Source organism: Siniperca chuatsi, linkage group LG7 (genome assembly GCF_020085105.1).
Source record: "Siniperca chuatsi isolate FFG_IHB_CAS linkage group LG7, ASM2008510v1, whole genome shotgun sequence".
NCBI classification, from domain to species: Eukaryota; Metazoa; Chordata; class Actinopteri; order Centrarchiformes; family Sinipercidae; genus Siniperca; species Siniperca chuatsi.
Window position 1 is genome coordinate 20810316 of NC_058048.1, and position 27121 is coordinate 20837436.

The window sequence follows — 27121 nt, forward strand, 5'->3', positions numbered from 1 at the left end:
TGTCCTGCTCGCCTGTGCTTAATGAAGAGCTTGCATCCACATGCAACGACTCTGCTTCTAATCACAGAGGCTTTGAATTTAAGTTACTTAATCTTGCAGTTACTGAAACACTTCTAAAACGTTTTTTGGGGGGGGCGGGGCTAATCATAAATCCAAAGATCTTTATCTCTGAAAGGTCTTGGCCAGTGTTCAACAATGTTTCAGCAGCAAAGAATAACACACATGATCAGATTTACACCGTTGGTGTGTGCATGAAAGGCAATGCATGTCCTAAAAACACCACCTGTTCTTAGTGTGTATTCTTGGGATTTCAGTATCTCCAACTAGACTCACAACATTTCAGTTGCATGTATCTGAGCTCAGCAGAGCCTCGATAACAGGTATCTGATCACATGGTTCCGTGGTGTTTTTACTCGGTTTGAGATTATGAGGCGCAGATAAATGCACACAGTTTCTCAGAGGGTAAGACTTGCTGTTAGAAAACTCTTTTTTTAGCCTATGTAATTAAAATCACAGACCCCTTTCCTCCAGCACTCACAAGGAAGTATAATCTACCCAATTAAGGCTTAAAAATGCAGTCACACTGATAATATAATAAATGTTTACAGCCTAATAAAATAAATGTAAGGGTTAAAGAGGTGCAGCAGATGGTGTGATACTCCAGATGGAGCCTCTAACAGTAAGTAACGCTTCTCACTAATGAATATAGTGCCCTTTGAATTACTGAAGAGTTTGAACAGAGATCCATAAATCTAAGTGCAAGAAATGAATCTTCAAGTTCTTATTACATATTCGTCCCCCCGTTCAGCCAGATGTGTTAATAGGCAGAGATAAAATATTCCTGACACATTCAAAACAACCTTCTTGACATCAAAGTGCTCGTCGTTTCACCAGGTCTCTTCAAGAGGTATCACATCAGACAGGAGGTATCAGTTTTTTGCATACAGGCCATAAACCTGCCAGCCTCACCTGCCTGAAGCAACCGAGCCAACTAGAGCAGGACTGGTAGGGTAAGTGTCTGCTCTCTGGATTATGGATTGAACATCATTTATAATCAATTTCATTATTAGCCTAAAGGGTCCTCAGCACTAACGTCATACAGCAGAATAAAAAGAAAGAGACACAGACTGGCACTGGAACGATTAGTCGATTCATTTATTAATTTATTTGCTTATTCGAGTAATCATTTGGTCTATGAAATGTCAGAAAATAGTGAAAAAATGGCCCACACAATTTCTAAGAGCCCAAGGTTATGTCTTCAAATGTCTTGTTTTGGCTCACCAACAGTCCCAAAGATATTGATTTTACTATGGTATAAAAGAGAGAAAAGCTGAAAATCCTTATTTGAGAAGCTTGAATGAGAGAGATTGTTGGAATTTCTGTGAAAAATTATTGAAACAATTATCGATTATCAAAGCTGATAGTGATTCATTTTTTGTTGATGGATTAATCTGCTAATTGTTTCAGCTCTTAATCAATTAATTTAGTTGTTTATCAAGTAGAAATGACAGAAAGGCCTGTACTTTTCTCTGTTTTATAACATTGTAAATTAAACTTAAAGTTTTGGACTGTTGGCCAATTAATATAGGCAATTTGCACAAGTCACTTTGGGCTCTGGAAACATGTGATGGCCATTTCCTCTATATTTTCTGACAGAAATGACAGCTTAATCGGTAAAGAAAATAATTGTTGGTTGCAGCCCTTGCAAAGACCCATGACAAACCCTCATGCTCAACATATTATGCGAACAGGCAGAGCCCTACAGGAGGGTCAAGATGTAAAACAGCCACTGCACCATTGGACTAAAAGCATCCTCCTACTGGTTGCAAATTCGGGGAATTACATTATATTTTTATTTTGAAATATTAGCCCAGCTGGCAGCTACAGATTCCACTATTTACCCAAGTGCAATCAGCTTTTTGTTTGAGTACCTGACTGTCTGTCTGTACCACTAGTGCTCTCTTTCCTGTAAAAGTGGCCCCGCCCTATCCCTGCCCCCACGCCTCCCTCAATAGGAAATCCTTTGAACATCTGTAGCCCATTGGTCCTGGGGGAGCAGTTGTGTTTACTATTATACTATCTGCATGACCATATTACAGTTGCAGGTGGTGCCTGAGGATACCAATCAAACCTACTGCCACAACACACCCCTGTTGAAGGCAAATTGAGCCTTTTCTACACAGCAGAGCTGGCAACAAACCCACGCACAGCCCTGACCAGAGCAGTGGAGAAAGAGGGAGATGAATCAGCCCAGGGCCCATCACTGTTCTACGGGGGTAAACAAGAATGTATCCACTTATCGATCTTAAAGTGCTTCATTAGACACTGCATGAGGCATGGACTAATATTTTCCTAACACAAAATGGATGATTAATGGAAATAATGTGTAATAGTTTTATAGTCTGAATTTAATGCACATCACCTACTTTGCCGTATCAATAATGTATGCCTTGTTACGCTGTAAACAACAGAAATATTAACAGGTAGATATTTTCATTTGTTCAGCAGATGGCTTGTGTAGCTTTCATCTCTGGTAATTGCCGTGGCGAGGCTGATACTTTCACATTAGTTGAGCAAAGAGTCATGGATGGTGTTGCACTCATAATGACAGACCTGACCTTCTAACCCTTCACTGTGAAACAGTGCAGGCAATGCTCCCCATTCAAATAAGCCAAACAGCCTGGTTGGTATTAAGAGGGCATGACGGTTTCAAATTGGGTCCTGCTTCAGCTTCTGGCTCTGGGGGGGTCCCAAAGCCTCTGCTGGCTAAACAGAGCAGAGAGCGGTGGGAGGAATACATGGAATGCAGATAATACATACAAAGGATTATGTACCTGCTTGCACATCAAATCTGTGTGGTTTCACATTTAATACCCACGGACCAACGTCTGCTTTGATGGAGTACTGTGAAAGGTTGGAGATTAACATGCACCGTCACACTGCTGAGTCTTCCTACGACTTCAGGACTTTCAGATTTACGTAGCGGGATAACTGCTAACATGATTAGGCTGAAAGGTTTTACTAGTGTGAACTCCGATGGCGCCAAACTGGTTTTTGTGTATGATGAATTTGTGTATTCTATAAAGGGGAAAGTGTTTGCTTATGTGAAATAAATTCACTTATGTCCAAAATACAATTTATCTTTTGTTGAAGCAAGGTCACTAATAGTGTTAGTCCTTCTTTTTTCAAAGGCACATAACAGATAAAACTGTCACAACAAACCCAGTCCTGCTCTTTTGTTTGTGTCTTTTGTTTTCTGTAAGATGAGATAACCACTCTTACTTAATGTAATTCAGCATATGTCCCTGTCGTCTTGGGTACACGGGTCCTTTAAGACATAATAATTTCATTAGTAGTGGCTATTACATTTTCTTCTTCCATCATGACATGAGGAAAAGCCACACATCAAGGTAAGTGCTTTTAACCATCCACCCTGGCGTTGCACATCTTTAACTGCTCCCCATTTTACTTCTTGTCCTGTGTAGTGCATCCAAAACAAGAGCAGGAGAAGCCCTGCAGATCTAACTGATAGTGAGCAGCAGAGAAACACCCAACTTCACACAAAACCTGTCAATAAGCAAAATGTGCCAACACCTCGTCTACCACTGAAAGATATCTAAAAAATATAAAAATATCTACAGTGTGGTCTAAAGAGCTCAGGGGTAAAAATCTCCATGGCAATGTTCTGCACAGACCATCCCCCTTCAAGCAAACTGAGTCAACACGCTGTTCAAAAAGTCCTCTGGAGCAATGGGCTGCTTCTACTGCTGGGTTAGACAAAAAAACAGGAGCTCGGGTCGAAGGCTCAAAGTCCAGGGCTATAAATTGTAAAAGAACAACCCCCCCCTGATAATTATGAGTACCTCTGCTGTGGTTTAAAAAAATAAATCTTAGTGGTAGAAACTACACATGCATTTGGAAACATGCAATGTGATAGTATTTTTAGCCACGCTAGCGACATTGCTCTATGGATAGCAATGTCAGTCTGTCTTTTGGTCCACCACTTTGTTCCAAACTGAAATATCTCAACAATTATAGGATGGATTGCAATGAAATTTAATGCAGACATTAATTTTACCCAGATGATGTTACTTTGTTGATCCCCTGACGTTTACTCTAGTGCCACCACAAGGTCAAAATTGTCCAATACTATATGGTTTTGAGTGTCATGTCTCAACAACTATTGGATGGACTGCCATGAAATGTGGTACAGACTAGAGCTGAAAGTCTTTTAATCAATTAATTGTTCAACACAAAATTAATCGGTAACAATGATAATTTTTCAAGATGGATGCCCAACAGTTAGTGATTCCAGCTTCTCTTATAACTTATAAAAACTGGTTTAAATTTTAGTGTAGTACAAATTAGCAAATGTTAGAATGCTACCACACAAAGATGGTTAAACTAAGATGGTTAACATGATAAAGATTATAGCTTATAGATTATAGACATCAGCATGTTAGCATTGTCATTGTGAGCATGATAGCATGCTGATGTTAGCATTTAGCTCAAAGCATCGCTATGTCTAAGTAAAGCCTCACAGAGCTGCTAGCATGGCTGTAGAATCATAGTCTTGTTTTATAGTTCATAAGAATGTCTCACCAAAATGGAAAAAAGATGCCACTACAAACAGAAGAGGGAAACAATTACATCTTAAAAAACTGACTTACCTGCCTCCACTTGTCTTCAGTTGTTATTTATGTAAATAACATGTAATGACCTGAGATATGAAAATGCAGTGAACACAAGACATTACTGAGGACAATAAGAAATATATTCAAGCATATCTGAAGAAATGCCACCCTAAGCAGAAAGGCTACAAAGTTGTCCAATTATTAGAAACCCACTGGGGGATAATGTCTGAACAAATATTCTTGTAATGGCAAACTGTGACAGTGATGTTGTCTTGGTTTGGTGTATCTGTTTGTGTTGACTTGGTTTATAGAGCGTGCTGTGGCAAGCCCTCCACAATAAGACAGGTAATCCTGAGATTTCCTTGGAAAAGAGTAGAAAATCCAGACCGCTTTACCGTCAGCGTCCCTAACTTACACTCACCAAAAATAAAATTACTGTTCATTTTTCAATGTCAAACTTTTTGCTGTGTGACCTTGCGCGTTCAAATAAAATTACTATCATTATATGAGGAAATGATGTGTCATCTCCTCTGTATCTACTACTTGTATGAAGGGAAAATGAATGGTAGCATAATGGGATATGGCATCTTCATTACTCAAAATTAAACACTGCAAAGTTCATTTAACAACATCCTCACTCTATAGGCTAGCCAGGCACGATAATAAAGCAACTTTTATATGACAAGGGCCTCAGGTGGCCAGGCTGCTTGTCAGTTTACTGTTAAACGTACCTGTTTTTTCTTTTGCTACCAACCTGCAGTCGAGCCAATGTAAAATCACAGTCATACACGTTGATTTTTTTGTGCTAAGAGGATCAGTCAGTGCAAAAGTCGGTGTTTAAACTGCACCAGTGGGATGTGTAATGCTTAGAAAATCTCCCCAGGAACACAGGCTACTTGACCTCTTAAGACATCCCATTAGAAAATTAAGTATTGCATCCAATTACCAGACAAGCATCTCTTCACCTTCCTCGTAAGGTCTGGCAGTGGAACAGCTGAATACTTAACAGCAAAGCAGAGCGTCTTATCATAAAACATCTAACACATCCACACGTCATGCATCAGCCAAAGCATTGCTAGTGGGGTAATTGCCATGCAAAAAGCCACCACTTGACTTCTTTGAACAAAAACTGATGTTGAAGTTGAGGAAACAGTGCTGATGCATTTTTTCTCACAACAAGATAGTTTTGAATCGTGCACAGTAATGTGTTGTGAGGATTACATTTCTTCTCACTTAATCATGGTTTTTCCAAGAAGTTGCACATTAGGAACATGCCCTGAGGCTGGAATGTGAAAATGTCTTGCTTTCAAAAGGGAATGGGGTATTAATGACTTATGTACAGTTTAGAGCAAGGAACCCTTCCAGACAGGGTCAAATAATAACCAACAAATTCATTTAATTACAGTAAACAGGTTCTCTGAAACATACAATTATCACTAGTTACAACAACCTCTAAAGAATACTCTACGTGGTTTCCAACCTGTCTTGGATATATGGCAACATGCCACATCATCGTTTTGCGCTTATATATTATTTTTTAGACAAATGAATTGTCAATGTTGCATTTGCATTTGTACAACTACCAGTTGGAGTGGAAGACGCTGGATGTTTCTTCTGTTATCCATTACTTTTAGCTAACCATTTCAACAGTTCATCCATTACGTTTAGCTATTTATTTCAACTGTTTATCCTTTACTTTGAGTTAACTGTCTGCAACTGTTTATCCATTACTCTTAGCTAACCATTTCAAATGTTTACGTTTAGCTTACTATTTCAGCTGTTTACTTTTAGCTTACTATTTCAGCTGTTTATTTTTAGTTTACTATTTCAGCTGTTTACTTTTAGCTTACTATTTCAAATGCTATTAGCTAACTTTTTCAACTGTTCACTTAGTTTTTGCATTACTTTTAGCCAATTATTTCAACCGTTTATCCTTTAGGTAATTACTGTTTATGTACTACTTTTAGCTAATTATTTCAATTGCTTATCCATTACTTTTGGCTATTTCACCTGGTCATTAATTTCAGGTAAATATTTCAAATGGTTATCCTCTTGTAGCTAGCTATATAAACCATTATCTATTACTTTTACTACAACATGTTGTAAAATGCAACATGTTGTGAAACTAGCTATTAACAGATACTCAGGCAGATTCCTTCCTGAGGGCAGGGCTTAAGTAATCACAGAGTAGCTTAAATTTCCAGTTCCCGTCCAATTTTTTCACAATTGAGAATGACTTCCGGATGGGAGCCGAAACGTCTTGATTCTGAAAACAGTGTCCAGATGACTACGACTGAAACCTTTTCTACGATAGAACACTCCTGGACGAATGAGGGACTACACCGTCCTACAACATGTTGTGTTAAGGTGTTAAAACTGACTCAGGTTGGTGGGAGGTGTCGGCTGTGCAATATTGTGGGTGGTAGCTTGCTGATTATTCAGATAATAAATTTACTAAAAATCAGCATACACCAGTTTGTGATCCTATTTGGATATGTTTTTTAACTTGTAATTTCTGGGGGTTTTTTCAAACTACTTCACAATCTTTCCACATACTCCCTAGCAACTTCACCCCGTTTGGGAATCTAATATGAAGAGCAGCTTGAAATCCAGTTTTAAAGAGAGTTTTTAAAAAAGATAAACCATTGTAAGAAAAACACCCTCAAAACCTACCCTGATTTGAAATTTCAAGTGAGGCACCCAGCATATAAGAGCAGATTTGGGCTTTCTGTTCCCCCATCAGCATGTTTTATATCTCTATAAATGTTCAAGGGTAGTCCCAAGTGTTTGATACATTGATGACCCAGAGAGATGAGCCAACCATTTAAAGAATGACAGGCTTTTAATTCCAATCAGAGAAATACCCTTGCTATCCCCTGTGAAAGTGAGTCTCCCTGAATGAGAACTCCTGTCTCCTGCAAGTTCAACCGAAGCAGCATGTAATCAAAGATAGCTTGAGGCACCGCAGACTGCTGCTGCAGTCTATGAAGGAAGGATGGTGGACATCAGCACAACACAAAGAAACAGCTTTTAAAATGGCAAGAATGTGAATACAGAGGTCAAATGTAGACACAAGAGCGTTCTGTTGAGTCCCAAAGGCACGACGTAACAGGGAGCAGCGTGATGTTTCATGAATGAAAAATTGCTAAACAGGGTCTGAATGAATAGAGAGACTTCTCAGTATTGCAAAAGAGCTTTGGACCCAACAGAGAATGATTCAGAAATTAATGGGAAGACAAAACTCCATGTAATTTTATTAGTTGGCCCGAGGCTTGAAATGCATGTTTCACCTTTTGTACAAAGGCTGTGTCAACCCAACTGACTTCCCTGAACCTCAGACAAAGTCAAAATGAAGGTTTGATACAATAGCAACCTCCTGTCTTGCCACTTGACTCTCATAAATAGGCAGAATTAATGACTTTATGGGAGTACAGGCATAAATATCAGAGGTGCACCGCTGACCCCACTTTATGGGTCAGTAGGAGCCCCTGCTGCTGACACTCTGCTATCAGTGGTGGGAACAGTGTTCCTGCTTTGTCTGTGCTTAATCTATAAGATAAATTTTAATGAGAAAAAGAAGTTCATTAAATGTAATTCACAAAAACAAAGGCAGCCACCCTCTGGCTTTACACACATATGTGCCCCTGTATGGTATTCCTTAAATATTCTCTGAGGTCAAATGATTACCATCACAGTTAATGGAGGCCTCTCAAAGAATTCATTAAAATAGAGCAATGACTCTAATGGAGAATTTGAACAAAGATCCAGGCCCTGTTAAAGATGGGTGTGGCCACAGGCTTTTCATATGGAGGAGCGATGCACCCCCCCTCCGTCAGGTTGCACATGTGAAGTGCAGGGACAGGCAGCAGCTACTCTGTGCCCTCTCTGAGGGGTGTGTGCTGTTCCATATTAATGACAAAGGAGGAGCGGGAGCAAGAAGTCGCTATCACACACTCATTTGTTTAAAAAGAGCCAGCCTCACAATACAGTCGGCGGGAGTCCACAGGAATCCAGTGAAAGCTGGGGGCTGCGTCAATGACAAAAGACAGAAACAACCTCACTTTTTGTCCCTGAAACAAGGGCCGCCCAATTTCAGAGTGCTGTTGGTCTTTCACCAAAAACCAAGGATACCTTCATGCATTTCAATGGGGGTATTCCTGCATAAAGAAAGAAACACTACTGCATAGCACAGTCATCTCTCTCCTGTTGTTAAGCCTTCCTTTATAGCTGAAACAATAGAACTCTGGTCCCTCCCCTTGGATAACAAATAATGCATTATTTTGCACGGCAGAGCAAGGAACCTGTGTGCAAAATGAGGAAAGTGAGAAAATGGCAGAGAAAACTGAGATGTTACTCTGTTTGGTAAAACATTATAATGCTTTCCCTCACTCTTAAATGATCTCACCTCAGCATAAACAGGTAAACTGCAAAATAGTATGTATAAAAAGTCAATAAAGTGCTAAATTCAACCAGCCTTTCTTAACCTGACCGGCAAATTACATGAAAAAATGGACGGCTGAAGAGGTAATTTTAGCTGAGATTATAAAAATTGAATATATCTCACACACTGGCTCTAAAAGTGGAGCTAGCCAATCACCAAAGTGTAATTAAGATTCACTTGCTGCTGTTTTACTGATAATCCTGTGTGTAAAACTGTCACAGGCGAACAAAAGACCTTTTTCTCATTGAGTCATTGCCTGAGAGTGATTACTTTTGCCACACAAGTCCTTTCATTTTCTCAAGGCAAAGCCAGTCATACATCTCCATGCTCTGTGGTTCCAGCAGAGAGTGAATTGCTCTCTCTGACATGTAGGAAACTAAGCATGTTCATGTGGTAGCTCATATTTTCTCACTGCTGTCTCACTACATCTAATCTAAAGGTGAAGTTTGGTTTAGTAATGAGATTTTGGAACAAATCTAAAAATATATACAATACTCAAACAGTATTAGAGCTTTGGCCATAAAACAACTACCTCTAAAACGTATAATCAAGTGAATAATGAGGCTAAAAGCTTGAAAGTTATCATTTAGCTCACCGTGAGTGATGGGAACAAACTGCTTTTCTTTCAACAACTGCACACACAAACAGGAATCATAAAGAGACACTCGCCCCCTTCACGACCCTAAAAACCAACACTACTCCACCTGTTCAGTGTCCTGCTGGACAGAAAGAAAGAGAAACAAGAGTGTGTGGGGGTGTGCCCCACTTCAACCCACTGTGTGAGGGGTACAGAGCAGACAAAGACCAAAAGAAATCAGTAATGCATGTCTGTGTTACGTCACAACTGTACTCTTATTTGCACAACCTAAGATCATTTAATTTTAGGTCTACTGAACGTGAGCAGCAGTTCCAAAGTTACCATACCATAGGGTCTGGATGCATATGTTAGAAGCATAATTTCTCTGGGGACAAGCTGATGCATCTGCCTTATTTCTTGGAAACTGTAGTATCCAAAGATTATTCTCTTCTCACAGAAATAGAGCAGGTTAACGGTCGACTCTAATCTGAGATTTCCCAATTTTAGATTTGCACTTAAACCTGCTCTTTTTTGTGTTGCAGCCATGTTTTATTTTCATCATAACTTCAGGTTAGTTTAGGTTTAGTTTTACGTCACCCAAAACATCATCTTTATTTTTTTTAGTTATTTGTAATTTAAAGTTACCATGCCAGTAGTTAATTAAGCTTGATACTGACATCCAGGCTATAAAGCGCTGGTGCCAGGGGCGCTGGTAGGAATCCTGCGCCCCCTGATGGGAAGTGACACTGGGCTCCCCGCTCTAATGCTGCTTTAATTTACAGTACAGCCTCGCCTGTCAGAATGGCCCTCACTTGTCTGAGGAGCCCATGAAAGTGGCCCCCTTTTCTCCCTATCAACAGCGCATTTGCCTTCTGCTCACATTTCCACTTATTTCATATTCTGTTCAAATGCACACAATCAAGCACACAAAAGAGATAATTCTCCTTATTGAACATCTGCTTGTTTCTTATATCTTGCTCGCTTTGTGATTATTGGGTGAGTAACGGCATCTGTCTCACTTTCGACTCAATACTAACGTATTTTTCATCAAAAACACAAGTATACTAACTGTGTGATACTAGAAAAGATTCCACTTGTACACTTTCGCTCCACACACAGGACTGAGAGTCCTACAGAGCTTTTAGGGAGACATTATGAGCTGCCAGATTTGGGTTAAGCATCCAGCAGGATGATGAGTTGTGTAGATATCCTATTTGGGGCCATTTTAAGCATTTCTATTCTAATAAGTGAGAAGAACTACAGATTAATAGGAGGTTTGTTCCCTTTGTTAGTTTAAGATCTTTTGCAGCCCAATTCAATTCTTTAAATTCTGCAGATTCTCCTATTTTCTCATGTGTTTACTCTGTTATTCAGATTCAATCTTGATTTAAAAATTTGGTTTTATGTTCTGTAGCTAACTTGCAAGCCATTTGCAATTAAACTATTTTAGGAGAGGGAGTATTAAAGTGATAGCACAAAGTGAAATACAGATGCAGCATTTCTATTCAAAGCCATGATTCGGCTGAATTGCCATACTTCTCATGACTGCATCTGAATTTTGCATGAAGGGATACAATACTTTGCAAGTCACAAAGAAATCTCTTTTCAAAGAAGAAACAACCACAAGCAGTATTCAAACATCAAGAGAAAACCGTCTATAAACAAGACGTGACGTGCACAAGCACACAAATACACATTTATACAAAATCTTACATGTAACACAAGCGTACTTCTGTGCATTAACATCACGACATTCATGAGACAAGTCTGGACATAACCTAGTTAAAGATGAAAGAAAGGAGAATTAATCTATCTCAGGTGAAATTGGGTGACCCCCACAAGAGATTAGTCCATTAGCAAAAAGGGAGAGCCCCACTCGCTCGACAAGTTATACCAGCTGTGACACTGAGTGCTGCCTGTCTGTTGGGGGGGGCAGTGGGGGAAGGGTGGAGACAAGGGAGCGGACAAAAAAACAGATGCATCTTTCTAGGCTATTTGTTCTAAGAGTAATTCAGGGCTCTGTGATTCTGTTCTGTCTTGCTGTGGCCATGACTCTGCCTTTAACGCAGAAGCCCCCGGAGCTGTTGCTTTTTCATCTGTTCAAATATAATAAACACAGGCCTGTTTTTTTTTATTACAAGTATCGATGCAGTTTTTATTGCAAATCCCAAACTCAATAAACCCCTTCAGTCAGATTTTGCCCATATTGAGCAAACTGACAAAGAATCCCCCATATTTCTGTTTTGTAATAACTCAAGAGAAACCTTACAAGGTTCACTTTTTGCAAGAACATAAAGAAGAAGACGACTCTGACCATCTGTTGTGTAAGCAAGCACACACACACACACGTATTGACCATCACTTCAGGCTGCATGTCTGCTAAACACACAGTGTGGACGACCATAAAGTCTAACCTCATTACCAACTCAGTGCACTCTCCTCTCTCAAGCACACGGCACTGCAGCGGCACAGCAGTGTAAAAACTCCTTAAAAGGGCCATTCGTTTCCTCTCAAATAAACCACCTGAGCCTGACTGATAGGTGCTGCATGGTGTTAATTTACAACAACAGGCGCCACTGTAGTGTGATGAGGTGGAAGGGAGTACAGTGAGATCAACATCTCCGCCCCTTTCCTTTTCCAAGGAAGTACTCTGAGCTCCTGTGCAGCTTTGCTTTACGGCCTGGTGGAGTGATGTGAACACATGGCGCTTCTACCTGTTGGCCTGACAGAGCAGACAACAAGGACACCTGGAGACAGGCATAAACATCTTCTGCACATTCAACACCAAGCACAAAATTAAAAGGGGTGTTCTAAAAAAGCATCCTTTGTCCTTGTTTAATTTTTTTTCAGAGAGCCACCAGGGGCAAAATAATCTATTTTTCAAAGCATACTTTAAAGACACCACTTAAAGCCAAGTTGCTGTATTCACTTCATACCCAAAGAACCAAATAAAACTTGGAAGCATTCACTTGTACAACCCATTACAGCTGCCCACATCCAAAATGAGTCCTATCCTATGTGTAATTACTGGAGGGAGCCTGTCAGGAGGCTTTCCCCCACCCAACAGGCAGCCCATAATTACAATAAATTAGACATGATGTGAACGCAGCATCATTCTGCTCAACAGCCTGCATTAACAGGAGTGAAAACACATAAAAAATCATGCATCATGATGACATCATGGCATGAGCACATGTGAAGACTGGGTGACGATGACTACCTCACTGCCTGCCTCTCCCATCATGTGGGGGACGGAAAAAAAGGGTGGCACAATGGATATAGTTCATGTCACATAAGCAGTTTATACACAGAAAAGTCACTTTTATTGATATGAGCACAAATGTACTATAATAAACCATTTACTGAGGTGAGATAAGTTAAAAGAAAATGCTTGGTCTTATTCATCTTGACTTTTTTCATACATTATAGATATTTAGATGTAGATTTTTTTTCATAATTAAAACTGCCATGGAGAAAAGTGATCACTGCATTATATGTGGTTTATAAGCCGCCAAAAACAACAATAAGAGAATGATTTTGCATTATTTGTAATAAAAAAAGAGGGACATTTCTAGCATATGCAAACCATATCCGAGACAACCACATAAAAGGAGCATCCATGACTATATACTTGGATGATCTACGAGGAACAGAAACTATATAACAGCTCACTATAAACTTATAACTAAAAAATCAACAGCTTCCCTGCGCCACCTCTCCCCAGAAATGTGGTCGATAAGCCGGGCTGAAGTTTTGGTGGCACCTGCTTGTGACTGCTGGGACTTTCCCCTCATACCTGCGGCTCCGGCACCTCGGGCGCACCCCGCGTGAACACCACCACTGCCCGGTTAATCAGACAATAGCTTACCTTGGCGGAGGAGCGCGGTGATGAGGAGGGCACACGCGCAGCTGGCGAACAACAAGTGCATCCTTGCGAGTCTCTCAGATCCTCAGTCGGCTCAGTTTGTTTCAGAGGTTTGTTAACTACCACTTGGTTGAGTTTTTTTGGAGGTGGATTAAATTCAAATGGTCCTCGCGAGCCCCCGTTGCTGGTGCTGTAAAGGCAGTTCAGTTTAGATTTGGCTCTTCTCCCAACGTGGCATGTGCTAGCTAACACGCGCTCATATCAGTTCTGGTAGAACAGGTAATTGTGAGGGACACACAGACGAGCGCGAGGGCGGGGGTTGCTGTCTGCAGCTCCGCCCCTGATCCCCCTCCAGCAGCACCTCTCCCCTTCCTCCCACACACAAGTGTAGCTCTCCACCCCACACCCATTTTCTTAAGACCCCCCTCAACTCACCCCCCTCTTGTCCCCCCCTCCCCGCAACTTCTCCTCCCTCTCACCCCCTTTACTCTCATCTTCAACTCCTCTTTTTCTCTGCCTCAATCCCCCCCCCCCCACACACACACACACACATGCACCCTCACTCTGCATGCACACACTTAGACACAGACATACAAGGCGAAACCTCCGATCAAGCAGCGCCAGACTTGTTTCATGCAGAATACCCAGAGGAGAAATACATACCTTAATCTTCAACCTGCATTCAAAACTTAACTGACGTAAAAGTATATTACTAAGTATTAGCAGTAAAATGAGCTCACAGAGCTCAAGGTGACATTTCCACTTGGTCTTGATTTTATCAGACCAACAGTCCCCAACCTAAAGATATTCAGTTTATGATGATTCAAACTAAAGAAAAGCAGCAAAACATCACATCTGAGAAGCTGGAACCACAGAATGTTTGTCATTTCTGCTTTTAAACGATTAATTATTAAAATATATAGTTGCAGATTGATTTTCTGTCCATTGAGTAATTGATTAATCGGCTAATCGTTTCAGTCAAGTATCAAAAGAATGTGTGTTTAAATTCTGTAAATGCATGCATAATGAAAACCACCAGTTTTTGCAGTTTAAGGGAATTTCATTGATCCAGATCAGCTAATCGATTGCATTCCTCCTCAATTCAATGTCAGTTCAATGTCAAAAATGATTGTGTCATCAAGATACACAATGCTGTTTTTGAGAGTTCCTGAAAAGTTGACATTTAGATTTTTTTATTTATTTATGTTATTTTTAACTGACAACAGTGACATTTTATGAGCGTATCACAGTGAGAAATCTGAATCTGGAAAGTAACTTGCAACTACAGCCATCACATAAATGTTGTGAAGCAAAAAAGAACAATGTCTGAATCTGAAATGCAGTAAAAGTAGATGTCTGCCAAGATGGAAAGTGCCAGAAGCTCAAAATTGTACTTAACTGCTGTACTTGAGTAAATGTACATGTTACTTTCCACCTCTGCTTTTTTCAACAGGCACTTTCACATCCTTACAGATGCATGCACGTACAAACACACATACTGAGGTATAGTTTCAATCAACCCCCGCCTTAGACTTGTTTCATGCAGGAAACACTGTGCCTCACAGGCAGACGACAGAAGGCTCATGGTAAAGCAGGCTATAGGATGTGGGTCCAAGGTTAATTATAATGAAGACATTTCCACATAAATAATTTTGCCATAATTAATTATTTAAATCCTTTCTCATATCTCCTTACTTTTCAATTATTTCACTGAGCACATTCAAGAGCAGCACCACAATAATTAATATCCATATAATGACTATGCTAATAGTTAGAATTAATGTGAGTGCTTTGGCACTGAGAGAGCTTTTACTGCTCAACACTTGTACTCATTTTAGGCTCAGTGTAATGTCAGTAGTCTATATTTATTTATATGGTGTGTCATGGTTTCAACTCTGGTTTCCCATGTGATAACAAATAGATCGTGACTACAGATGAGGGCTGTTTTGTGCAAAAAGTATCATGCCGTAAAACAATGACAGTTTCCTAAGTCCATTTCAGAAGTTGGTAAAAATAACATCAGAGCATGTAAAATGTCATTAAAACCACACTTGCTGCAAATAAAATGATTTACCACTGTGCTGTAACTGCATGATCATGCTTGTCTGATCACAAAATGTGTGTGTCTACGTGTGCGCACAGTGTGTGTTGGGCTGGGGGAGAAATCTATCGGGGTGAAGAAGTAAGTATTCCTCACCCTGGGTGTGAAATTCATGTAGGTCTGTGATGGTTTGTGCAAATGGAGTGAGGGCACAGGCTGTGAAAACCTAATGCAATTTGATTAGAAGTTAACCGCAAAGCAATATTTTTCCTGCCTCAGTGCGCCGAGAGAAAAAAAGAACTATTTGCTTTTTTTTTTCCATGTGGGTGAAAGTGAATGAGACTGACTGATGACCAAGCCTGGAGCGTGGTGTTCAATTACCAAACAATAACATCTCGGCCATAATTGGGATTTTAGGTGAGGCTGGTCAAGGACTAAATTTTGAAAAACACCAAACAACAAAAGCAGAACAACCCCCAAATTCATGTAACAAAAAACATCTACAGTAACCCTGCTAAAACTTCATTTCATGCTATTTCTTTTCAGTGGAATAAATGCAGCTGTAGCTCAGGTTAATTTTGTATTCACAGGAGAGCAGTTTCAGTCAGTCCCCATGACTGGAGAAAGAGATTACACACAGACTAATGAATTACAATATATCATGTCATATTGGAGGAACTGTACCAGCTCCTGCTGTCTTTCATTTGATGAAAGAATGAGTGCTCCTATTTTGACATCTTGTGAAACATCTTGTGACACTGCTTCTGCTATGAGCATGGAAACAAACAACCTTGCGTTGCTATGGACTCGGGCAATGAAAGTATACATTTTTGACATGCAGGCATGCTGCAGACAGGAAATCTTTTTTTCCCTCAGTGGCTCATGTTGCAGGTCGACACTAATTATTATAGGTGTGTTTCAAGTTTAAAAATAAGTCAGCTTTCTCAAAATGACTGCAACAACACCAGTAACCAAAACTGGCGGTGCAGCATGGGTTACAGACTGAACAGGATGCTGCTTTTTCGCAGCCCTGCAGTGGTCAGTTCTCTTTTGCATTCCTTCATTTACACCCGTTTGAAGCAGCAAATATGGCTAAGGTTAATGTGACTTCTCTCCAGGCTTTGTGAAAATCACATTTCTCCCCTGTCCCATGGAGTTGTTGGCCCCTTTGCAACTTCTCCTGAGAGGCAGACGAGTGATTAGTCTGACGAGTCTCCTGCAGATTGGGCTTCAGTAAACTGTGTCAAGCAGCGAACACAGTGACCCTGACATTTTCAGCATGGCCAAGGGAGGGGAAGATCCACTTAATGGCCAGTCTTGTGTTGGCCAGCAGCCCCACTTTGGATCGATAATTGCTTCATTAGTTAATCTGATTGAGTGTGTGAGCAGCCTGTAGTCGATAGAGAGTTATCTCTCTTTCTGTGAGGAGTCTGTGTTTTATTGATTTCATTGTTCTCAGTAGAGCCTAACTTTTCCCCCCAACTAATCCTCACATTTACCCAAAGAAAAGGAGAATAGATCTCTTTGTTTTAGCTCCTCATGCCATCCATACCTCACTTCTATTAAAGCAGATCAATAGAAATTGCTTCTTGATAGCAACAGTAAAACAAATGAAAAGACCAAATGGCATGTCTTATGTTGCCAGGTTGTTAAGTTCCTTGTGGTTTAAAAGGGCAACTGTGCCAACAATATTTAGCATGCACACAATGTTATGCATATTTCTAAACCGCAAACTGCTGTTTAATTTGAGTGAGAAATAATGTTAGATGTTGTGTGTGTATTACTTTATTAAGTGATGTCATTCAGACGACATCGTTTCTTGTGCATGTTATCATGCAGGACCTTTAAAGCTGCATTACCTGATTTTTTATGGCCACTTGCTGGCAAAAGCTGTAGACACAACCCTGATGTATTATAACCTTAAAAAGTTGATAGGGCAAGTGTGTCATAAATCCAGATTTTGTTTTTGGCCACCTGATAAATGTAAGTCCAATATTCAATTTCATTTTAGCTCTGTTTTTGTTCTCCACCAACTCCTAAGGGAAATATCTGGCTCTTTGCTGCTAAATGCTCCACTATGTTCACCAGCTGGTTGTTAACTTTGTCCTTTTGCTGTTTGATGCTGGGCAGGCAGCATACAGTGGGTTTTTAGAGCTTTCTACACTAAAAACAGCTGCCTACAACCAAAACAATAAAGTTACAGAACCAAAATAATGAGCTGAAAGATGTTAAAAAGCTCAGTAGAATCGAGAGGAACTGCAGAATCAGGTGACAATTCTCTGTGGGTTTGTCACCATGAGCTACTCCTTTCACATTACACACACACACAGTCATTTGATCCATTGTTAATATAAAACTATTACTACTGCTAAATAACTATTGATTATAGCAGCTTTAATTTTTTACACACCAAGTTTTTGCTTCTTAACAGGTTAAAATCTGATGTCCTAAAAAGTTAAAAGTGTGTAGATACATTGAGCTTTGCGGTGTATTCACAACAGTGTTGGCTGATGCTTTAATGCGATTGGCTGGCATTTGCTTTTATATAATCCATTCTTTCTCTGTCTTTCGTGGTTGTTTAACATTCTATTGTCAAATCTATCAATAGTAGAACAGTAGCAGTCTGAATAGAGACAGAAGTAGTGGGTGGCAGTAAGCGAGTGCTATGATATTGCATAAAAATACAATAATTTAGTAAAATAAGTGGTTTTGCCACCCCTAAATTACAGGAAAAGTGGTTTTGAAAATAAATGCCTAAACACACTATAACATTTTAAAATGTTATAGTTTGACCAGTTAAGACATTAGAAAATGTAGCGTGCAAAGACTTTAAGATATTTCAAATAACACTCATGAGAAACTGCCTGGCTTGTGATAGTTCCCCCATGAATGGTCAAGAACATCTCATTGCATCAGCACTTGGATCTGTTGTGGGTGCATATTTAGCCATTATTCTTCACAAAGGTACAGTTCCTCAATTTTGAATGTGTAATTGTACTGTCTTTAGTTTCATGTCATACTGTATGTCTTTTCACCACGTGTTTTCATCCCGCGTGCAGTCAGTTAATCCTGTATTGTGGAACTGTGTTGCAGCATGTCAGAGCAAATTTACCGAGACAAATTCCTTGTGAAACCATTGTGCTTGGTGAAAGGAAGTGATTCCTACAGGCCTGTGACCTGTTGGAAAGATGCTACAGAGAAACTTTTCATAAGTACCAGAGAAGAGTGAATTCCTCAAACAGTGTTTCTGCTGTCTTATACTGTATTTAATGATCCTATAACATATGACACAGGTCTTCTAAAGGGGAAATTACACGCACTACATTTATATCTGGGAGCATACAAGGCACTTTTCTATGCAAGACTTGATCAATAGTGATGATTTTGATGAAAACGTTCACAGATTTCTGTGTCTCAACTGTTTTCTGCCAAACACGGAGACCCAGTGAGAGCATTAAATCAAGTAACAAGAATTGTTTGAGGAATTCATGTAAAAGACAAGGAAACCAACCCAGCTGATTTTAGATCAAATCTGTGAGGGAGAATCAGTTACTCTGGGGTCTGAGGGGAAAAATAGAGTTCAAATGTATTACAGGTGAAATGTTCACAGTCTGCCGCTGCCTGCATTCTGCGTTGGATGCAGCTGTTGGTGTGTGATATATTCGACCCAGTCTGGCAGGCTTGGCTGCTGGTTGTGTCTATTTTCCCAAATTACCTGGTTGTGAATGCATAAATGTAATTCACTGGCAACATGAAAGGCAGAGAAATTATTCATGAAGATGTAGACCGGTCTGCTACAACTCAGGCATCTGTCAGCTGTCAGTATTGTTTATTTCTCACCTGAGCCTGAAACTATTTGTTGGTTTGTCAGTTAATGGCGGCTTGTTGCCGGTGGAAGTACTTAAATGCCGCCTGCTGCAGGCTGATGCTTTGAGCAACAACCCAGAATAAACACAAATGGCAGATTCTTGTTATCCCTCTTTAATATGGCAGTGAATATTTTGGGAATACGTCTTCTGCCACTTTCTCATAATGACGCGCAACACCCAAATGTTCCATGAAATTAACTCTTAAACAAAAGATAAGTCATGTTCTGTTACTAGAATTAAAAAAGTTATAACTTCTCTCCGTGCAGGGATTTCAAAGGCAAAGTTGTAGGAATAATTTGTCTGTGCACTATCATTTGCTGCTGATTTTTTCTCTTTTTTTAATTTTACAATACAGTGGTGAAAGGAGGTTGACATTCTGTTGGCTGGATAATCTTTAAAGCAGAAGGGGTAGATACCAGCTGAAGTTAGATACAATCTCTTGATATATTGGAGTGAAAAGGGCATGCCAAGAATATCAAACAGGCGACAAAGTAATCAAATATAAAAGATGAACTTTTTTTCTCTCCCACAACAACTGAATCAGGTAGTGCCATTTATGGTATGGGAGTGAAGACTGCTGGGATTTCATCGAAATGTAGTTTGTACGGTGTAGAAGAAGTCTTCCTTTAAGTCACAGAGGCCTGTATGCTCTGTTTCTGAGTTTTGCATATATTACAATAATCCTGCTCTCATTTGGCTGTTTGAAAATGTGTCACCAGATGAGGTTTTGAGCATATGAGACACAAGTACATTAATTGATCACTAGAAATATATTTATTTAACATAGCTTAGACAAATGTCACATACCACAGCATTTATAGCCTAAGCTAGCTTCTAGCTGGGACTTCATAGGAATACACGCAACAAAACAAGGAAACACTTACAAAACAGCACAGTAATACAAGAAAAACACCATAAAAACAGAAAAGCACTTGATCATCTATGACTACATATCTCATCCTGACAAAGTATTCAACTTAAGTTTTAACATTCATGAGGAGTATGTATGGAGTTCCACAATTCCCCATAGATGCCACTGAGTAACTGTGCCAGAAACCCTGAGAGGTTTCCCCTCTGAGGAGCGCCTGAGGAGCCTGGTTATGTTGCCATTTCCAGATAAGTTGAAATGATGATGTGAAATCTTATCGGCTACATATACAAAATTTTAAATTTACGATTATACAGTCATCTTAAGAAGCTTCATGTACCAGTTGCATAATAGCTTAAATCAAAATTAACTGATGTTTTTGGCCACCTGATGAATATAAGTTTAATATTTACTCTCCTTGAGGAAAATATTTCCACCGACTCCTGAGGGAAATATATGTCTCTTTAGCTGCTAAATGATCCACTATGTGCTAGCTGCTAATTTTGTCTGCTGTTTGGTGCTGGGCAAGAAGCATACAGCAGTTTACATACAGAGATTTTTTTTTGCTGAAAACAGTTGCCTGCAAATGAGTGAACCAAAAGAGTAAAGTTACCGTCTTTAAAAACCAAAACAATGAACTGAAAGACACTAAAGAGCTCCGTAGACCTGAGCGGAACTGAGGAGCCAGGGGATAGTTATCAGTAGGTCTGTCGCTACGAGCAATGGTTTTCACAGTACACAGTAATTTGAGCCATTGTTAATATAAAAATATTGGTTATAGCAGATTTAGATGTGAAAGAAATAATGTAATGCATAAAACTGTAATGCATCAGCAGCACAGAATTGCAAACAGTCACTGATAAGTCTAAATGTGTGTAGGTTTGTGATCATCTTGTGATGAACGATATAGATATTTGAATATAGTGATAGGTAGCAAATGGAAAATCCTTTTGATTCTGACCAATGACCAATGAAGTATTGTTCCTTGACAGAGCTGTTGACTGCCTGAGTGCTGATGTCTTAAAGCCTATTACTGTTAATCAGTTTTATTAGTTTAATACCTAAAGGCTGGGGGTTGATGCTTTTATCTTCTAATTGCCACTGTTGATGGAGCCCTCTCTTGATTTATTCCAGTTTGGCATGAAATAAATATGGGGCTGTGTCCAAAATAGCCTGCATTCATCTCCAGTGAAGCTAGTTTACAGTCAATGAAATAAACATCTGTAGCTCACCAACCTTCTCTGAATTGATGCTCGTCTCCAACAGAGAATAGGACTTGTCTTTTATTCTGATGGGGTGTCAGATTTCTGAATGCACTACTGCTCATGAGCCTTGTGCAAGTCCCAGTTGGTGACAGTCACACACAAATACATACACACTGCATGCATGTGATACGCTCCTCAGTAGCGAAGCAGTTTTACTGCACATTGTTTTTGTCCGTAACTTGAGGTTGCAGTTACCAGATTTCTGTGATTCCAAACAATGCTGCTATCAACTGTGGTTGATTTCTCCTCAGACTTCTCTGATTGCTAGATGTCTTAAGTGAATCCCTTGCAAAACAATTACAGATGAAGCATCTTCCACATCCTGCAGTGATCAAATCAGTCAGTTTGAAATGCCAGGAACAGAAATTAAACAATCAGCCAATCACTTTATAGACAGAGCTGAATTACAGTATTTTGCATTACCTGAGGATTTTAAACTGTAAGAATGGCAACAAATTAAACTTAATGAGAAATTATATGGAGCTAAATGATTTCAAATTAAATAATTTGATACCTTTATATGTTCTAGGTTTTAATGCTCTTGTCTGTCTATCTTGGTGTCCTTTCTTTGGCCTCTGTCTGCAGAGCACTTTGTAACTCCTGTTTCGAAAAGTGCCATATAAAGTTTGCTTACTTTCTGACTCCCTAATACTTTGTTTGCATGGTGTGAAAGAAGCACCTTACAGGTGTCACCTTACACCGCTGCTGTAAAGCCGGCCATTGTCTGAGCCAACAATGCGGATCCAGCCCTGCCCTCAACAGTCCGACTCATAGATCTGATTAAGACTGTTTAAACACAGGCGGTTGCATTGCAGAGGAGGGACGACTAAAGCCACCTGACTTTGGAATGTGGAGGGATTGGAGCATCTTTGCCCTGAAGGTTTAATACCAGTCTGGGGCAGAAGCAGTGGTCTGTTTATTGGTCCAAGCCGGGCTGACATTATCTCTTCAACGCCCTTGGGCTCTGAATAACAAGCCATACAGTTTGTGCTCACTGGTGGTGACCTACAAGAACAGAGTGCAATTAGCCACACCTACATTTACACCACACCTCCAAACAAACAGATGTTACCATAACAATCAGCTCTGTTTCTAACCAGTTTTCCCTTCGCCTCATGTCGTGTCCATGACAATGCAACTTCAGCTGCAGAGAGAGACGGCCGGGTAGTGTAGAGCTGGCTGCTGTTGTAGCCTCGCAGTAGAGGAGGGCATGGTGTTTGGCATTGTTTCATTCCAGGACTGTTTGAATTAATGCAAATGACTCTGAAACCTGCCTTAGGCCATGTCATGGATTACAAAAACAGTGCATATCTAAAATCTTGCCTCTGTTTAGTGTTTACATGTTTTGCTCTGTTGTTCACGTTTACATTTAAATAACCGTGACGTGCCTTAGGTAACAATGACTTATGTTGGCTTTGGGGTGCACTTTTAATGACATTGTGTTGTTTTGGTCCATCTCTCTGAGAATTTTTTGTGGATTTACTCACTGTTATGTGATAAAAAAAATATTAAGATCAAATGATTCCAATGACAAGGAACAGTTTATGGTATTAACTGGTAAAGGATTTTATAGACGTGAAAGGCTGAAATACTCCAGGCTCCAGGTTTGATAATCCATTTTCAACTCCTCAGTCTGATCATATATAGGAAGTCAACCTGGAATTAATCCTGCTGAGAACTGACTGTGGATTTTTTTATATACCTTTGGGCAAAAACAGCTCCAGTTGTCGTGGGACATTTACAGGGTAGTTCATTACTTGACTAAAGCTGACATGTCCCTTCTCTGTTGCCTTTACTCTCTTGTGCTTACTTTCTCCCTGCCTCATTCTAAACACTTACTCTTTGCAGCTAATATTCCTCTTTGTTGTGTGCATTTCATATGGAGATTAGCTAGCTGTGCCATTCAACCCAAACCTGCTCTGGTGAGAAGAGGTCTGAATTTCATGACTTCTTATTACTGAGGCTGACTGACTCTAAATAACCTTTTAAAAAGTAAAACAATTGGCAGCAAAACCTGATAATTCTAGACACAGATGGTGTTTATTAGAAACAATTTGAGGGTTATAATGCCTGTAATTTCTAAGCAGTTAATTTAGCCAGTATAGTTAAAATTATAAATTACAAAATGTTATATTTGATGAGCAACCATTGATTGAATACCCTTTCACACAGAGTTACATAAGTAACACCACGTTTTAAAAGTGCAAACTTTTTAATGAATGTACTGCTACCAACTAAAACAGACCTCTTAACCCTTTCTTTAATTGAAATGCCCAGCACTCCTTTCCTAAACTAAGTTTCAGAAAACTGAAAACAGCTGCCTGCTGGGGCTGGAAAATAGGTTTTAGACACTGAACCAAAACAGAATATTTGCCGGCCAGAAAACCAAAACAATATCCTGAAAGATGCTAAAATGCTCTGCAGACCTGAGGGGAACTGCAGATTAGGGTCATACTCTGTGGGTTCGTCACCATGAGCGACACCTTTCACATTACACATTTGATTCATTGTTATTATAAATATATTTATTAGTGTAGTTTTAAGACTTAAGCTTTATTTAAAATATGTGTCCTGTCATATCCACAGTGTCTAGCTATTTAACGCTCATTAAATAAACATTTCAGTGAAACTGATGCATTCTGCACTTGCTATTGAAGAACAAGCCTCATGTTACTGAAATGGAAAACATTTAAGGAAAGTGTCTCAGTAAACCATTATTAGCTTGTCGGGCTGCTGTCAGGCTGAATCAGGAGGTACAGCTTATCATGCACTGCAGAGAAAGTTTCTGCAGTGTCTGAGTCAACCATGCAAATATCAGAGTCATCGTAGGCAAACCATTCAGCTCTAAAAAAAGATTCAACAGTCCTATTTTTAAAAGTCCTTGGCGTGAGGAATAATATTTTGAGATATCCATGAATAGCTCTGTATGCCTTTGCACTGCCCATTACAACCGTCACATGTCAACCTTCCTCCGCTTTGTCCCTGACTTACGACACTGGTATTTCTGTGATAGCCACATTTTCAAAATTGAATTTATTAGTCAGTAGTTTAACCAGATTAACCTTAAAATTTAGGAGAGGTCAACAGCAGCCCAAACAATCGCTCAAATTTGTATTTTGATCCACTCAGAGACTGCTTGCTGCAGCAATTAAGTGCAAGCAAATGCATTTGCAAAGTAAAACAAGATTAGCTGTCTCTAGCGAGGCTGGGCTGCTCTCATGGTTAATGGGCTGCTTACACCTCCTGTGAGCCTGCCACGCCTCCAAGCATGCACACAAAATATTTAACATCAGGGCTAATGTTACTGGTGCTGAATAAGTTTCTCCAGCACACACCATATTATCATAGAGGCCTTGAAAGGATCATAATGGCAGTTTTGCATCTTCCATCCCATTAGCTTCATATCGTGTGTGCTTTACATTACTGGCTATTTTCCAGAGCAAACCATAAGATTGCAGATTGATTTCATATCTTCCAGCCAGCCATTATTTTCCATTCATTTCTGTGCACTATTAAAATCCGCTTGCAGAGATTTATAACTTGCTTTAGACAGGTAATCTGTCACTGTGAACAACTTGCCGCCTCTGATTTTGTCAATGATATGTTTGGATTATGTGGCACTAAAGATGGTTTTGAAAACTGGCCATTGGTGCGTTCACGGACACTCTTATATCTGACATTTGACATGTTAACAATTAGTCAATTCATTAACTGGTTAGTAGATCGACAGAAGATCAGTCGGCCACTATTTTGCTAATGCATTAATCTTTTAAGTAATTTTTCAAGCAGAAAAGCCAAACATTTGCTGGTTTCAAATGTGAGGATTTGATGCTTTTTAGCTGTGCTTCGTGGGTTTAGGGATGGCAGTGTCAGTCAGTCTGTCGATCATTCAATCGGTCCATCACTTTGGTCTAGACTAAATTATTTCAACTCCTGGATGAATTGCCATGACATTTTGTATGGACATCTGTGGTGGCCAGAGGAGGAATCCTACTGACTTTGTTGATCCTCTGACTTTTCTTCTAGCGCCACATTGAGGTTGATATTTGTGGTTTTAAATTAAATGTTTCAACAACTATTTGATGGATTGCCATGAAATTTGTTACAGATATTCATGTCCCCAGGATGAATTAAAATAACTTGAATGAATTGTGATTTTACTTTATCCAATACTTTGGTTTATGGCCAAATACCTGCAAAACATCAGCCTCACTTTGTGTTTAGTGCTAATTAGCAAATGTTAGCATGCTAACATGCTAAACTAAAACTGTGAACATGGTAATGGTAAATATTATACCTGCTAAACATCAGAATGTTACCATTGTCACAGTGAGCATGTTAGCATGCTAGCAGTAGTATTTAGCTCAAACCTTTGCCGAAGTACAGACTCAGAGCTGCTGTAGACTTATAGTCTAGTCTAATGGGAGCATAAACTGAATATTTTGGGGTTTGTACTGTTGTTCGGACAAAACAAGCAATTTTAGGACATCACCATTGGCTTCAGTAGGTGAATCCTTATTGAAAATTATCCTTAGTTTCAGACCTATGCTGAATATTTACATTATTAAAAAATCATCTAGTCATATTTTGGTTATATTTGAACAACGCAGCTCAGCATTGCAGTTTTTTTCCTCAGATGACTAGCAGACATCAAGTCTCAGACTGAGACTATCAGTTCCCATTTTATAATAAATGGAAACGAAACATTGACTGAAAAGTACACTGCTTTGGAAAACTATACGCTACAATAAGTAATCTTTAACATTAAAAAATACAAGTGTTTTCCTTTAAATATGTGTGTCACATTGAAGTGGTCTTACTTCCTGCTCATGTGGGGAAATCGGCGCACCTATTGCATATCATTGCAGTGCATAAGGGAGATACAGGTGAGAGGCAGTGCAATTACTCTCCGATGTCAACCCTGTTTTCACATCGGGTGCCTGTATATATTGATAATGAGTAGGGTTGCCTTTATCCATCTCTAATTAGACAACCTCTTTAAATCTCCTTCTATGTGTATCCTGGTGTCCCTTTTCTACAGAAACAAGTCACATTTCATTCATCTTCCAGCAGCCTTGGCAACTGCCATGAGGACAACAAACCATTAATCTGGTCTGATACGTGGACGTGGACAGCATAATGGCCTGTTCACATTCCTGAAAACATCTGTGAATGCCTATAATGTGTGATTTTCTTTTTAAGATGATTTTTTGGGGCATTTTTTGCACAGTGACAGACAGTGACAGCTGTAGACAGTGACAGGAAAGGCGGGAGATAGAGAGGGGATGACATACAGCAAAGGGCTGAGCCTTAAGGGTACGCGCTCTACCAGGTGAGCTACCAGGGCCAGAATATCAAAGGTAATCCTTGGTCTATATTTGTCCTTTCACTCATAGTGTAAAGTATTTGATATATACAGTATGCTGTATATATAGTACATGTGTGTCCTCATTATGTTGATAATAAAATATAACGCAGGCGGGATTCTGTTCTGTCTCTCAAAACGTATATGCAGTTGCAAATTAGTAGAATATAATGTAATTTCTTGGAGACAGAGCAGT

At 39.6% G+C, this 27121-nt stretch overlaps 1 protein-coding gene across 4 annotated transcripts in view; it reads right to left on the reverse strand.

The window, feature by feature from the left end:
- LOC122879031 (CD166 antigen homolog) overlaps positions 1 to 13807 on the reverse strand; it is a 37691-nt gene extending 23884 nt beyond the window's left edge. For 2 of the 4 annotated variants that reach the window (XM_044202672.1, XM_044202669.1), the window contains exon 1: positions 13521 to 13806. In XM_044202672.1, the coding sequence (XP_044058607.1) occupies positions 13521 to 13581 (61 nt within the window). In that variant the 5' untranslated portion in view covers positions 13582 to 13806. Of the gene's footprint in view, positions 1 to 13520 lie in introns of all 4 variants that reach the window. The other 2 variants (XM_044202671.1, XM_044202670.1) reach the window with 2 other exon arrangements.
- Between the last annotated feature and the right edge of the window lie 13314 nt (positions 13808 to 27121).